Source organism: Gobius niger (genome assembly GCF_951799975.1).
Source record: "Gobius niger genome assembly, chromosome: 8".
NCBI classification, from domain to species: Eukaryota; Metazoa; Chordata; class Actinopteri; order Gobiiformes; family Gobiidae; genus Gobius; species Gobius niger.
This window is the reverse complement of record NC_136859.1, coordinates 37,658,342-37,674,333: the sequence shown is the minus strand read 5'-3', so window position 1 is coordinate 37,674,333 and position 15,992 is coordinate 37,658,342. Positions and strand designations below refer to the sequence as shown.

The 15,992-nt window shown below is 41.1% G+C and overlaps 1 protein-coding gene across 1 annotated transcript in view; it reads left to right on the top strand.

The window, feature by feature from the left end:
- The window catches only part of etv1 (ETS variant transcription factor 1), a 40,772-nt gene that overhangs the window by 17,698 nt on the left and 7,082 nt on the right, over nt 1-15,992 (top strand). The window contains exons 3-7 of the mRNA XM_079562258.1: nt 4,902-5,028; nt 8,174-8,344; nt 9,224-9,471; nt 14,921-14,989; nt 15,685-15,753. Of these exons, the coding sequence (XP_079418384.1) occupies nt 4,902-5,028; nt 8,174-8,344; nt 9,224-9,471; nt 14,921-14,989; nt 15,685-15,753 (684 nt within the window). The remainder of the gene's footprint in view (nt 1-4,901; nt 5,029-8,173; nt 8,345-9,223; nt 9,472-14,920; nt 14,990-15,684; nt 15,754-15,992) is intronic.

Here is a 15,992-nt window from a genome sequence, read left to right as displayed (position 1 = left end):
ATGGCATTAGCATTTTTATCTTAGATTAGCTCAAACCGACTCAAATTCAACCTAAAACACCTTCATTCAAGAAATGTTAAGTCTTTATTCTCATTTTTCTTGCCCTGCTGAACTGACAAAGTTCAGTCTGAAAACAGTTGTATCTTCATGTAAATGTCCGTCTTCTTCTGTGTTGCACTTTGAAATGCCTCACGCTCAAACCGCGGCCCACAAATAAAATGACACTGGGCAAAGCACCATAATGACAGTAAAGCGTTGTAACATTATGTGGAAATGAGCCTTACGACTTGAGAGAACGGTGAAATATGAAGTGCTAAATGATACAAGAATGGCACACATTCAGGAGGCACATTTGAAGGCGGTTAGCAGCTTTCAGACACGTCCATGGAGACGGGTGACGTGATGAAGTTGAATAACGTGCTTAATTGCGGTTTCGATTCGGTTTTTCGACACAGAGCTGTTGTTCTGGCTGCGCTGTCGTCAAAGGTCTCCCCTCAGGAAGTGTTTCCCCGACCTCCAATCGATGACCTGGAAAAAGGTCAGGATCCCGGGCCCCTGGAGGAGCACTGGCACCGCCGCGGGCCCCATGCGGCGGCCGAGCCCCCGGGGTGCGGCGTATGTGTCAGCTGCGGACCCGCTCCTCGCACTACAGGTGTCGGTCCGTCGTGAGAAACCCGGTGTCCACAGATGTGTTTCTATGGGGCGTCAGGTATTAAGGAGAGACATAAACATATTTTAATGTCAGAGTGAAAAGAGAATAAATAAGATGAAGGGCACATGTGCAGACAAAGTGACTAAACTTTAGGGCCGTTTTCATTCCACTCTTTAACAACATCTGCACTTTAGTCGCTCCGTAAGACTCCACACTCTACAGGCTCCCACTCAACTACATTTGGAAGGTTTTAACCGAGGGATATTTCTTTAAATATCTAAATCCCAGCCTGATTCATTGAGCCCCGAACCCAAAAAACAAGGTGAAATTCAAATGTTCACAGATTTGTTTTTCCACTTTCATGGTTTAAACAGGTTTCTACCAAGTCAAATGCTTTTTAATACCAGTTTTAATGCCCAAATACTAACCTTAAAGGGGCTAGATGCAAGTTCGTCAATTTATACTCACTACTGCCACCTCAGGTCTTACAGGTAACTGCAGCTTCTATATTAAGCTCGTGCATGACGGCACTTTGGACCTGAAGTAACACCTTTCTGAGTGACGGTGCAGGATTTTAGAGGCAGTTGTGGTGAACAGGTCTGGGCTCATTCTACACATTAGGACATGGAGGAACATGGAGGGGGAGGAAAATACAGAATTTTAACATGTTTAAACTCTGTATAGTCCCTTTAACCTTAACGCCACAAACGCAGAAAAAAAATTGGCGCATATTTCATTTCTTCAGATTTGCAAACATTTCATCAGAGGAAAGAGATTTTAACAAAACGGGAAACTTTTGAATAAATATTAATTTCAGCCAAAACTGCAGCTGGACATGTTTTGGACCATCATTTTGATGTTTTTGATTAACTTCTACATTAAAAAATGGATTTGATGCCAGTTTGAATCTAATTTAATGTTTTTAAATGATATTTAAAGCCTTGATTTTGGCTAAATTAATTGAATGGCTTTTAATGCTTTTGAATGCCTCGAGGAAACCGTGACTTATTAATAGCTAAGTGAAAAACTATAATCAATATCCATAATAATAATCCCTCAGAGAAAAAATCTTTTTAACTAATATATGGGTCTATCTGGGGTCTATCCATTATTTAGATTATGTTGCTGAAAATATCAGCAATTTTTGGCAATTCTTTGGCATAAAATGTGTTATTGACACAAAACTTGAAAAAACATGTTTTCCTCATTTTTATTTCAGTAATGCACAGCAAATGTTTCAAATTGATTAGGGACTGTAATGTCATTCAAAAGTGTTACACATGATTCAAATTAGCATTAAATCTTTATGCTCTGACACACAGTTTTGGCTGACTCTGCACTAAAGTGGCCCCTCGTGCAATGTGAAAGTCCATTTCTAACAGCTGCATTAAACTTCCTCTACTGGGCTGTCAGGAAGCTGAACTCTCTCCCTTCCCTGCCCTCCCTTTACCAGGATTTATGAGCAACTCTTTCATTCAATCTTAGAACCAGAAATCATACGTATATTAAGGTGCAAACCTTCTATACTGTACGTGTGATTGGAGGTTGGTCTGAGGGTGAAGGACAGTATTATAGCGTGATCCTGAAAAGCCCTGGTCTGTTCATGATGATGAGAGACGGAGCTCCACCTTTAGCTGTCCCTGTACCAAGAACCTAAAATAAGAATATATTAAGAAAATAGCAAGAACGCGGCCAAAGGAAACCATTTGGAACAAACTAGAGTCTACGCTGCGCAGAGAAGGTCATTTAAATACTGCCACGATCAGTCTGGTAAGGGAGATTTAAAAACACAAAGGCGCCTCAGGGTTTGGACAGGGAGCAGCAAGTCCGTTTGAATATTTTTATAGCCACAAGGGCTGGGTGATATTGACAAAAATATGTATCTCAATATTCATGTTCGATAACGATGATGAAACGATAATTTGCAAACCAGCAGAAATAGGTATGTGCATAAAACATCGTGTGGCTCAAAGTATCCTTTAGGCATAATAAAAATATTTCTCAATTTTTCCACAAATTTCTAAATTGTTTTCCCTCTTTCGTGACATTGGACATAAATTCGATGTTGCACATTTGCATATCTCAGTCTTGTCGATGATACACTGTATTGCCCACCTCTAACTGAAACTTCTCCAGATCATTAAACAGCCATTGAATGTGTTTTGGACCAAATCTTTTTATTTTGATGAACATATGCAGTACGAATAGAAGAAATGTAATGCCAGTGAATTCAATTTTGTCATAATTAAATGAATGACTTTGTAATGCCCCAGTCATCGATAACATCATTCAGCAGCACTTTCATTTATTATCAAATCAAGCAGTTTAAAGTTATAATTTAAAATGGACCTGTTGATCATAGGCCCTGATCTAGTGTACTTCGAGAACACTTGGAGAAACAAGTGTGTTTGGAGTTGGAGCCTGAGTAACCCAGACTAAACCCCCTGAATGATGTGGTCCACACATATCTGCGTATCTGACAGAGCTCTTCATCATCCGTCTGAAAGCATGCGCCGCGTCTGACCGCTCGCTGCCCCGCCGCGGTGGACGGGCCGCCGGGCGAGGCCTAACCCGACTTCATTCTCACCGACTCAGTCTTTCGCCGGAGGCCGGGCCGATTGGATTAGTGTTGATCATGACTGGAGAAGATGGGCTGTTAATCAGGACTGATCGGGCACTTAGCGGGCCCTCGGCTGCAGCCGGCGCAGTGTGGGGCCACAGGCGGGAGCGCGCGGCCCCTCCAGATCAATGGGCTCTTGTTGTCCCCGTCTGCAGCGTATTGACAGCAGCTGAGAGCTGGAGAGCCGCTCATCCCCCGCCCACCCGCCCGCGCTCCGGTGATTGTCATATTTCACTGAGAGAGCGCTCGTCAGGAAAAGCCGGTGCAAATGAGATTTGGAGTGAGTCGTCTGTGGCCGCGGATGTCAAACAGGGCTCAGGCCGAGCAGCTGGACTCCCTTCCTCTCCCAGTGATTACGGCGTCAGTGTTCAGGCAGATGTGTTTCTATCAGGCGTGGGAGAAGAAGAGCTCATGTATGTATGTGTCTGTGGAGATGGTTCTGTGGTGACTACCGTGACTGCAGCGCAACAATATCTGTAGCCCTGTCTGTGGGGATACTGGGATTTGTTCTGATCAAGTAACAGTTGGACTAGAATTTTGCTAGTGTTTTCCGTTATAATGCATTATAGAGATGACCAAAACCATAACAGCCAAAATAATGTGCAAACTTCTCAATGTTGTCAGTAGGTATATATATGAAAAAGGTTTAGGTTCTACTGGTATTGGAAAAATAAAAGTATAGATTTTTTTTTACATCTTTAGAGACCAGGTTTAGGGCTGAAAGAGCTATCGTTATCATATCGATATCAAGATATGAACATTCAAGATATTAATATCGAACAAGCAAAGATATATTGTTAGCGTATTGATATCGATATATGAACATTCAAAACATTAAAATAAAAAAAGCAAGACATAAACAATATAGATTGTTATCAATAAAACTGCACTCTTTATTATTATGTTTTTATTATTCTGGAAAATGCTTGTTTTTCACCTAACTCATAGTTATATCGTATCGCAGCGATATCGAGATATCTGGCATGAATATCGAGATCTGAAATGTTGGCCATGTCGTTCAGCCCTACCACGTTTTGATGCCTCCAGTCCAGGGACAGCATCAAAGGAAGTGACTTGTTTCCGCTCAAATGAATTGTTCGGTTTTGGTCTAGTTCTAGTTCTAAATATTAAAGTATACAGAAATTATTGAATAAAGTATTGGTATCATAAACCAAGTATCGGTACCGGTATCAGTTTTTATTAATGTGTACATATACAATACTGGCTCCAGTATGAAAATATCCACATTTTGGCATCGATCTGCCCATCACTAAATGGTCATGAACAGTGGGGTGTTGGGTCGGCAGAATGGCGGCTGAGTGGTTAGCACTTTCACCTCACAGAAAGAGGTTTGATTCCTTGACCTAGTCTTGACCAACACTATCTGCACTGGTGTTTTTGTCGGTGGAAAATGTCTCTGAAAACATACAACGGTGTAAAATCTGTCTTCTCGTAAACCTGTACTTGGAAATACATGTTTTTTTTTGTAAAGTAGATTATAGTATATATCCCGGCATGTTCGGCTGTGTGGCTTTAAACACTTCCTGGTGATAATAAAAGTGAGTGTTGGCTCGTTGTGCCTCTCGTAGCCTCTCGGTGAGTAATGGCTTCCTTCGTGTCTAATTGCAGTGGCTCTCCACGGTCTGCAGCTGAAGATCAAGAGGGAGCTGCACAGCCCGTGTCTGGAGCTGAGCGCCACCTGCAGCCAGGAGCGGCCATTACGGCTGCAGTATGGAGACAAGTGTCCCTACGTCAGGTATGTCCATTGTCCCCATCACTGTTTTCACAAACGATATGAGCCAGCAGTTCTAATCACAGCTGATGTCAAATCTGTGGATGTTCAACCTAAAGGCCTTAGAGCTAAGCAGAATTTGCTGATTTTTATCATTTTTCTTTTACTTTTTTTGATATCTGAACTGAAACCACATGAAACCAAAACTGGCAAAGTTGAGCATATTCTCTTTCAACACAAACACATTTCTTTCCAATGTAGTATTAAATGGCAATTTTGTGGACTTATGTTGTTTGATAGAGCCCGGTTTAAATTTATGTTTTTTTTGTTTTTGTTTTTAGAAATAATAGTTGAAATGATTTTTTTCAGAGGAGCAAATTCTAAACATTTGGGATGTTTTCTTCCAAAACAGTGTCTCTCCTTTGAGTTGTATCGGCCCCTACTCCAACTGAAATGATCACATGACTTTCTAATGTCATGGACACAACATATTGGCTAATGTTAAAGAGGATAAATCTTGCTAAATGGACATTTTGAGCCTCTGGTATAACATTCAAACACCTACCTGTTGTAGTATTGTCCTTCATACGTGCAGCTCTGAGTACTTGATCTAGATATAAACGATAGGTCTCCAAATTTCCAAAGCTCCTTAAGCATCACACGTTCTGAGCTCTGCACTCAAAATGACACAATCTATTTGTTAGCATGCCTTAAGCACAAAAAAGAATCCTGTTTTTTATCATCCTCAAAGTGCATATGACACAATTCACTTGTTCCGTAGTCCCTCTGGGGATATATAATACAAGTGTTAATGGGATGACTGGGGGGTCTTTCATCTCCCCTGTTGTCTCTGGCTAGAAAACCACACTTGCAACTTCCCTGCTCCAAACCGGAGGCACAATACACACCATGGAATCACGAAGAAGAAGCTAACAAGCTAACGGGCAAAGCTAACTTCGGGCTAGCGCCACTTTATCAGTATTTACAGCCAAGTTTGAGTGAAAAAAATAATCTCCATTGTGCACAATGTACAATATCCCTCTCTCCGTTTGTTCATTAGAGTAAATACAACGCTGACAGAAAAGACAATTAATGAGTAAAAGAAAAACACAATATTCTACGACACCTGCGACACCGCTTATGGCCTCTAGGGGCATGAGTGGGGATGAGTCAAACTGCTATGAACTTTACCTCTATGTCACTTCACGTCAGCAGCTTAAAAATTCAAATTAAAACAACTTTTCTGCCCAATTAAAATTGCTGCTTCACTGAAATAAAAATGGTAAGTTGTACTTGCTAAAGAAGTCATATTTTCAAAAGGCGCTCAACTTCACAACAACACCTTCCAACTCAGTCTCTTCTCCGTGCAAACACATTTCTTCTAAGTTTGAAAACATAATAAATCCATAATGAGGCGTCTGAAAGTAGATATAAAGGCGACAATTACGCACGATGTGTCCACTTAAACCACCAACCTGTGGACGTGCACGCGTAATGGGGCGCTTCCTTCTCTTTATCTAAAATTAAGTTGGGCAAATCACTTCAAATTATTTGCGTCTTGTATTTTCCCAAGCACAAATCAGTCGGTAATAAAGGCCGTTCTCCTGATGGAGGCGCGTTAAAGCTTGTGCACGTTGCTAAGCTACACCTGATTTGTAATACACTGTATGGCACTTGCCCTCCCAGTTCAGTAATAACCTCTGAAAATGGCTTTGAGGACAACAGAGTGATTCATTTTTCTCACCTGTTCAAGTTGGAGCCAGAAGAAACAGTGTGCTGTAGAAATCCACATTGAAAGAGACATCTCATGCAAAACGTGACCTTCAGCCAGAACCCGGATCAAACACAGACCTGGAGCAGGGCCTCTTCACTCACACAGTTAAGAGGAAACCTGCGCACCTTGGTCGTGTTTAGGGCTGGGTAGCGTTAAAACATACCAGGCTGGTATCGGAAAAAAAGTTTAGGTACTACTGGTATAAGATTTTTTTATTTTTTATGCTGTTGCTCCAGGGACAGAAACTAAATGCCTCAACTAAATGATTTATTACATTTTTTTATTACATTTCTTTGCCCAATGTTTGCCCCCTGTTTTTTTGCAATTTTTTTTATCACAAATAATTTCTCAATTTTCTTCCACAATTTCTTCTCAATTTGTTCCCTATTCTATACACACTATTTCCTTATTTTTGCCACAATTTCTCCCATTTGACCCATTGTTTTCCCAAATTATTCAAAATGTTTGATACATTTCCTAAAATTGGAGATTAACCTGATATTATAAATGTGCAGATCTTTCACACACTATTGTTCTGTTTTCTGGTTCTGGATGACTATAGCCGTTAGCATTAGCCACCACACATTGCAAATTACAATCCAGTTGTTTTCAGCTGTTGTCAACCACATTTAGATGAGGTCAAAGTGTCCTCAAATTCAGCTAAGATTTAGCTTTTTCACTAAACATCGTCTTGTGCCATGCAAAGGACAAAACATTCCAATGGCTTCCCCATTTATTCAACACAAAGCACGCATTTGCAGATAGGCAGACAGGCCCTTCTATAGTTTCTATGATCATAGACTCTTCTTCAAGGAAATGGCGTCTGGCTCCGGAAGTTCCTGAAACCTAAGGACTTTCCATTGAAACACAAACATGTCATTCTTTCCTCCACATGTTTGTCTTAACATTCGCAACGTCATCAAAATTATTATTATTTTTGCCTGTTCTAAATAATGGCTCCAAAATCCCAGGCAGACGGCTAGCATGAATGAGCTTCAGCTAGCCCGTGCAACACTACGGAAGCCACACACTTTTAGTCCATTCTTCATTTACAGTCTATGTGAGTGATAATGCATTATGGTCAAACCAGTCAGTGAAGAACATTGCAGACTTGCCACTCAATTTGCTGCTGTTGCTTTGTGATGACATCACACAAAGGAAGAGGTACTTTCTGCAGGTCGCTTTGGAATTTTCATTTCTTGAAGAAAATTGGGAAAAAAAATTTTTACTAACCAAATACAAAAGTGATGGTCTAAAACACATTGCAGATGTAGCTGAGACTGTGAACCATTTTGTTTTGCTCAGTCACTTTTGAATATGTACATTTCCCTTCGTTCCTCTGTTTGATGGAAGGTTTGCAGATGTTAAGGAATGGTTTTGTGATCCTGTGTCCAGTGCCTACGAGCAGAAGCAGCCCACAGGAATGAAGCCGTCCAGCCCCGTGACCCCCCCCTGTAGCACCCCCGTGTCCCCGCTCCACCATGGCTCGCCCAACCCCGAGAGAAGCTACAGCCACGCCCCCGCCTCGCAGCCGCTCCCGGACAGCGCCTACGCCATAGACCACCGGTAACGTTTACAACTTTAATGGTGCCGACTCTTTCAGATTAGAGCTTCTCATTTTGTCATCAGACCAGTCAAAACCTGACGACGCTATAATCCAAATATGGTCATTTCCTTTCTGGGAACCACCTGCATGAAAGACTGTTTTTCTCAAAATGAGGTTTTTGCTCCAATAATGTAACAACGACCTCACCACTACAGTCGCTCCCACAGACTCCAAACTTTAAGCTTAACAAGATACTGAAGGTTTTCTAGGTGGGATTTTTAAATATCTAATAAGCCTAATTTATTGAGCTTTGAACCTCCCCCAAAAAACATTATTAGCCTTTTCAAAAACTAAACAACAAAATCCCTCTGAAACAATCTTTGCAATCATTATGTCACAAAATAAAACCATAAAATTTAATCTGGGTCTATCCATTATTTTGATTTTGTCGTTGAAAATATTGGCAATTTTGGCCATTTTAAGGGGGCTCGATGCAAGTTGGCCATTTTGTACTCACTACTGCCACCTCAGGTCATACGTGTAACTGCACCTTCTATATTAAGCTCGTGCATGACCTTTTGAGTGACAGTGCAGGATTTTAGAGGCAGTTGTGGTGAACAGGTCTGAGCTATCCATACATTTAACATTTTTAAACCCCGTATAGTCTCTTTAAGGCATAAAATGTCTTATTTTTATATGAAAACATAAAATGTCAAACCTATGGATTTCAAAATGACTCAAATCAAGGACACATGTATCTGTTTGAGGAAAGTAGTCTCTAGTGTGCAGAGCGCGAGTGCCGCTTCTGTTTTGTGGGACATCTCCACACATGTCCAAAATGCACCGTAGTGTTTGAAACATGTCCGCAGACCTGACCCGTCCCGCGTCTCGTCCCGCAGGTTCCGCCGGCAGCTGTCCGAGCCGTGCCACTCGTTCCCCTCTCCCCCGGCCCTGTCCCGGGACACCAGGCCCATGTACCAGAGGCAGATGTCGGAGCCCAACATCCCCTTCCCCCCGCAGGGCTTCAAGCAGGAGTACCCCGACCCGCTGTTCGAGCACCCCGCCATGATGGGAGCGCCCCTGCCCCACGCCTACCCGCCCTCCATGATGATCAAACAGGAGCCGCGAGACTTCACTTACGACTCGGGTGAGCTGCACACACCGGATTAAACACAACTTTTATACCCCTTTCAAAGACGCGCCTTGGCCACAAAGTCAAACACACTTTCATTTTGTTGTTTATCTCTGTCGACTCGATTTGATTTCCGGTTTGAAGTCTTAGCCCAGTGCTCTGTGGGATTGTGCATTGTCTATTTAACTATGTTTTGGAAAAGTGCTCCGGATTCCACATTATACAGTTATGGAGGGTCAAAGGGAGTGGGCAGAAGCATTTCATTGTCATATCGTTTATTTTAGCGATACCAGAATGATATTGAAAAACAAAAGTTTTAAGGACTACTGGTTACACTGGTGTATGAATGAGAGAGTGAATGGGTGACTGGTTCCTTACTGTAAAGCGCTTTAAGCCTGATGAAGGTATTAACCTCTTAACTCCCGCCTGAACAGAGAACATTTTCTCCAGTTCAGCTTTACCCAAATCCTGTAGGCCAGTGTAACGCCTCATTTGAAAGCTAAGATCTACAAAACTCATCTAAATGGATCTTTTCCCTCACGTCATCACATTTTTTTCCCATCTTTTTTTGGGGGTATTCAACTCATTTTTGTAACTGTTTTGTAATTTTTTTTCTTTCTAGTTTTTTTTCACTTTTTTCACATTTTTGTCATTTTTTGTGACATTTTTTGTCAATTTTTCATCAATTTTTGTCATTTTTGGATAATTTTTTGTTCACATTTTTGTACATTTTTTGTGACATTTTTGTCACATTTGTCATTTTATCGTAAATTTTTTGTCAAAGTTTTCTCACTTTTTTGTCACATTTTCCTCATTGTCTTCTGTCGCTATTTTCACACCTTTTTTCCAGAAGCTTTTGGATTGGGGTAAAGCCAAATTGGAGAAAATGTGCTCGGTTCAGGTGGGAGTTAAGACCATGAGACCATGTACCATTTACTTTGTTTATGATAACTATGCTCAAATATGTGTTGTCTAGAACCAGGGAACAGAACAATAATGTTCAACTATTCCATGAAACAACCAAGTCAGTTCCTTTAACGTTGCCCCTGGACAGCATCAACACTTAGATCGAAAGCACGAGATGATTAAATGTGGCCCTTTAGGGAGCATCAATTCTTGAGCCCATTCCTGTGCAGAGTTATGGATTTTTAAAGAAATTACCAGTTTGCTCACTCCAGCCACTAGGGGGCAGCTTAAATTAAAAAAAGGAAAGACGTGTCCAGCAGAGGGCAGTGATATAAGAGGAGATCAGGATATAAACAGTATATTATAGCCACGTGGGAAATGGTCAGTCTGCCCCACGGCGGCTGTGGCTACAATAGTAACGTACTCCATCGAGTGCGGAGTGTGTGAATAATGACTTTATGTAGCACTTTGTAACATGTGCCACAGGCTGATGAAGCACAATAAGTGTAATCTGTGGTTATTTATGAGGCCACAGTCCTTGGCTATGGGGGCTGAATTTCGGCCCTCGACCCAAACGACTTCGACACCCCTGATCTAAAGAGAGAAGATTTTTTTTTTCCTTTTATTTGCCTGTTGCCAGGAGTTCCTCAACTTGTTTTTCTCCAATACCTGACTCGTATCGTTAAACTGTACCCAGACCTAGTTATGCAACACGAGGACTGTAAACAGTATTATATTCTTTGAGAAGACAAGAAGAAAATTACATGGTGCATTTCCCACAGTCTAAATGGTAAACTTTTTAAATAAAATTGCCACTCCACTCATTTGAAACTATAATTGATTCCCTCCAAAGTATGTAATAGTTAAAAACAACATAACCTGGGTCATGTGAACAGAAACATTCGTCCATATAGAACAGTTTGAGCGTTACAGCCTGATTCATGGGAGGGCCAGTGCTGTCATTTAGAAAGTAGTGTGTGAGGACAGTACATGCACTGGAGTAAACCCTCCCCATGTCCGTAATCCCATTGAACCCCTGCGCGTCGCTCCATCGCAAACGAGGGGGCGGCGGTTATCGAGTTACTTCATTATTAGACAGGGCTCTGGTAATGTCCACGCGCCTCATTTCCTGCAGTGTCCTTAATAGAATAGATCTGGTCCGAATCCAGTGGCCGGCCCCCACCGCCGCTGCCATCGGAGCGCTCCCTGTCGGCGGGCGGGGGAGCGGAGGGGAGCGGGGCCCCGGGGCGGCGGCTGGACATGAATGAACCCGCGCCAAAGCCAGGAGTTCATTCATAAGAGGCATTATTCTACTCAGGCCTGGCCACGAGGGACGTTCTGGACCACGAGGGGGGAGGACAGAGAACATTCAAGGAACTAAACACAATGATCATGATAGTGACACTGATCTTGAACTGCTTTATATTTAGTAATGTCAGGAACACTTTATTGTACACTACCCTAACCCTACACCTACACTTTATTGTACACTAAGTCTAACGTTAGTGGAGGACAAGAAGAGATTTAAATTGTTACTGAGAAAACTCTTACAAACAATTTGGATTGAATTTGGCGAATGAACGTGTCATGTGATATTCCTTTCTGAATGCAAATATGAGCTACTTTTATGTACAGCTTTTATAGGATTTTAGTAGGATATACAAATGTATTGATACACATTTGTATGGATTTAAATACTGTTTATACTTTTTTGTGTATGGATTTAGTGGGACCCCAGGTAGAATAGCGACAGCATGACTGCGCTAATGGGGATCCTTTCAATAAACAATATAAACAATATAAACTACCCTTGATACATTGATACAACTAAACTTAGTACAATGTAATGTGCTCTGCAACAATGTGTAATAAGTTGTACCTATGGGTTAGATACACAATGGAATAATGTGTATTTGTAGCTTGTAGGTACATAATGTAATATATAATTGTATCTCTAACCCTAACCTTAAGCCCTATTACATTATGTACTGACAAAGTACTACAACAAGTTATTCCTTTGTGTACGTACTGCATAGGTACAAGTTATTCCAGATTGTTGCAAATTTAAAGTTTAAATTTAAAGTGATACCGTCTTGTCTTGTATCATTTAGGGCGTAATAATCTCTGGTGCCTGGTCACATTCTCTCCAGTTTGACTTTACACAAATCTAAAAGCAACATTTTTGAAAGAAGCATCAAAAAGTACTGTGACTAAAATGAGATTTAAATGAGGATGAAAATGCACCCCCAAAAAACAGGAAAAAAAAAAAAAAGACCAAAAAGTGACGACAGCGAGAGGAAATATCTTCTGTTTTGTCGGTCTTAGCTTTCAAATGAGGCGCTACACTTTATGCTGTAAGCTCCAGTCGAGAAGGTAAAACTGAACTGCAGAATATGTGCTCGGTTCAGGTGGGAGTTAAGAGGTTAAAGAGATTTGTGTTTTGAGGACTTAAAAACATTCATTCACGTTTTATACTTGCCCCCTAATGTAGCCCCGTGGTACCCCTTGAGTCCTTATTTTCTACTCAAAACTCTAAAGTAAAGCCAATTAGAAAACTATCGAAATAACACACTTCGATATATTAACCGGATAAACGCTAATAACAATCACATACAGTATAGCAGTTTTAATTTGGTTGGTTTGTTCACAATTATGACAACATTTCTCAACTCACGACATTCCGACCATAAATTCCAATAATTGACTTTAGTTTGATACTTGCACGGTCCTGTCCTGGTCCTGTCAGATTGGTTACTGTCCGCTCCATGTCCGTGCAGGACGGGAGGGAGTGGTAATCTCATTAGCGGCTATTTCCTCCGCGAGCCCATTACTTTGATGAAGTTCAGAGAAATGTTTACGGCCAAAGCCTGTTTATCGAATATTCACTTTGTAACTCGCTCAGCCTCCGAGCGAAGGCTTCGGCCGCGTGTGTGTGTGTGTGTGTGTGTGTGTGTGTGTGCATGTGTGCGTGTGGGTGTGCACGTGTGTGTGTGTCAGCGGGAGGCTCGGACACAGGCTGTAAACGGGCGCTCGATGGATAATGGTTGGGATGAAGACTGACTCAAATGCACTGGGACAAATTAACGACCTTGTAACACGATTACTTACTTTACTTGTAAAATTTACGATACAAAAAACAGAAATCCTGCGGTTACATTTGAGACGACTAAATAAATGCAAATGATGCCTATGTTTACACTTGAATCTTTATTTTCATTTGATTGCACTCGTAATATAATCAAATCAAATATATCTCACTAAGCTATTATAGTTTTTAGCTATTATACTTTTTAGCTATTATACTTTTAAGCTATTATACTTTTTAGCTATTATACTTTTTAGCTATTATACTTTTTAGCTATTATACTTTTTAGCTATTATACTTTTAAGCTATTATAGTTTTTAGCTATTATAGTTTTTAGCTATTATAGTTTTTAGCTATTATAGTTTTTAGCTAGCTTCCTGTTGACCAGTGTGGGGCAATGAATTCTTCCCGTTCACAGTGTTACCATTTGATTACACTTTGTAATACAAAAAAAAAAAAAAAAATCACACTAAGCTATTACATCACAGTAATGAAGCTTGGTACTATGATGGAAGTATGTCTCCTAAAAGTGTAATTATATAATATAATTAAATTTATATAATAATATATGTAATTTTATATAAATGACTCCACACACCTGTTATTCTACTTTATTTCATGGGAATATAATTAACTATAAACCAATATATAAACTGTAGAAAATGCAATCATCCTTTGTTATCACTGAGACCCACAGCTATTTATTACTATTGCCTTCAGATTCATCACATTTGAAATGAACCTGTGGCTCTCCCCAGGGGTCAATCCTGGGACCCCTCTTATTCAGACCGTATATATACTTCCATTAGGTCAGCTAACAACACAGCCCTGATCGACGTGCCGGTAGCCTTGAGTCTCTCTCTCTAAAACCTAAAAAGATGGTTTGAAATATATCAGTTAAGCGTAATGTAGTCCTTCTTGTTCTGAAATCACTTTGGGGGTCATCTATCAAGACAGGTATGACATATTTTGTGCAAATTGGAAAATAGCATACGCGGTAGCTAATTGTGGGAATATTGCACCATTTGAAAAGTACAGTATCAGTGCCCCGAATCTACGTGAGTAAAAAGTACTTCTGCTTGGTAAATACCTACTTTGTGTACAAATGATGCCTTTAGCTTGCCTTGTCTGAAGCTGAGCTGTAAACTACAATTCTAAAAGTGTACATAAATCATAATAGCGTGGTGACACAGGCACCAAGAAAGCTGATGGGGAGTTATTTGCCATCTCGCACCCCGAGCATCATTGATGAAGCGCGGTTGTGGCTGCGGGCGTGTTACATGTTATTGTGGAGCGTGCAGTCGCCGGGAGCTCACGCCTCAGGGCCTGTTCTTTAATCAGAGCCAGCAGTGCATTGAGCCAATAGACAGATAACAGAGAGATTCACTGTTCTTAAAGCCGCCTCCGGGCCACTCATGCTCCCCTCTTCTTCTTCTTCTTCTTCTTCTTCTCTCCTCCCCCCGCTCCCTGCAGAGGTGCCCAGCTGCCACTCGGTCTTTCTTCGGCAAGACGGCTACCTGGCGCACGCTAACAGGACTGAGGGTATGTCATGCTAAATGTAATTAAATTGTTTTCATAAAGCCCAACATACAGTCTACCACCACAGCAGGTGCCACAGAACAAACCGTTTGAAGTTGGCTCTGCGCACGGAAGGTTTTTAGCTAACTTCCTGTTAGCCAGTGTGGGGTAACAACTTCCTGTCCACATTTTAAACATCAATTAGAAATACAAAATAAGACGAAGAACAAATGTCAAGTGTGTTTCATAAATATTTGTTCAGACGGCGGCTTTATTTTAACATTTGCTAGCATCAAATTAACGTTAGCCTTTAGCTTTCAGACTTAAGATTGTACAGCGAATTCTCCTCCCGTGTAAAGCTTTCAACAGCTGCATGTTTTCTGCCGTGTACATTGAAGTTTCCTATCTTTATATTTCATCAAGGCTAACTCCCCATAGGAACAAAACTAGGACAGGAAACAGCCGCTACCCTACAATGTTAGCATCATGTTGCTAATGAGTGCATTCAAATTAAAATGGTTGTGACTAGTTATTTTCTTATTAATTAATGAATTACATCAACCAAGTATAAAATGAATACCTCACGGACTGACAGGACATAAACCTGCAGCTTCTGTCACATCCTTAGTTTGGGAATCAGCAACGGCACAGACATTAACCCGTGAAACAGACAAACAAACACTTCCGCCGTAAGGTCAACCCTTCTGCTGTTTTCGCAGGCTGCATGTTCGACAAAGTCGCGAGGCATTTCTACGACGACACGTGTGTGGTTCCAGAGAAAGTCGAAGGTGAGTTCTTTGAATTTATGCTCTTCTCCATCCATCCATCCATCCATCCATGCATCCATCCATGTATGTTCTTACCTGAGCTTAGACAAGTTCATGTGTACCTGTCTGGTCTTCACGCGTGCCCTCTATCACGTAAACTCAGCACAGACGGCGTTAGCATCTAGCCTCTCCTAACGAGGTGAAGATAGAAGCTACCAAGCTCTTCCATGTTTTCCCTATTTAAATATGGTTATGTGAAG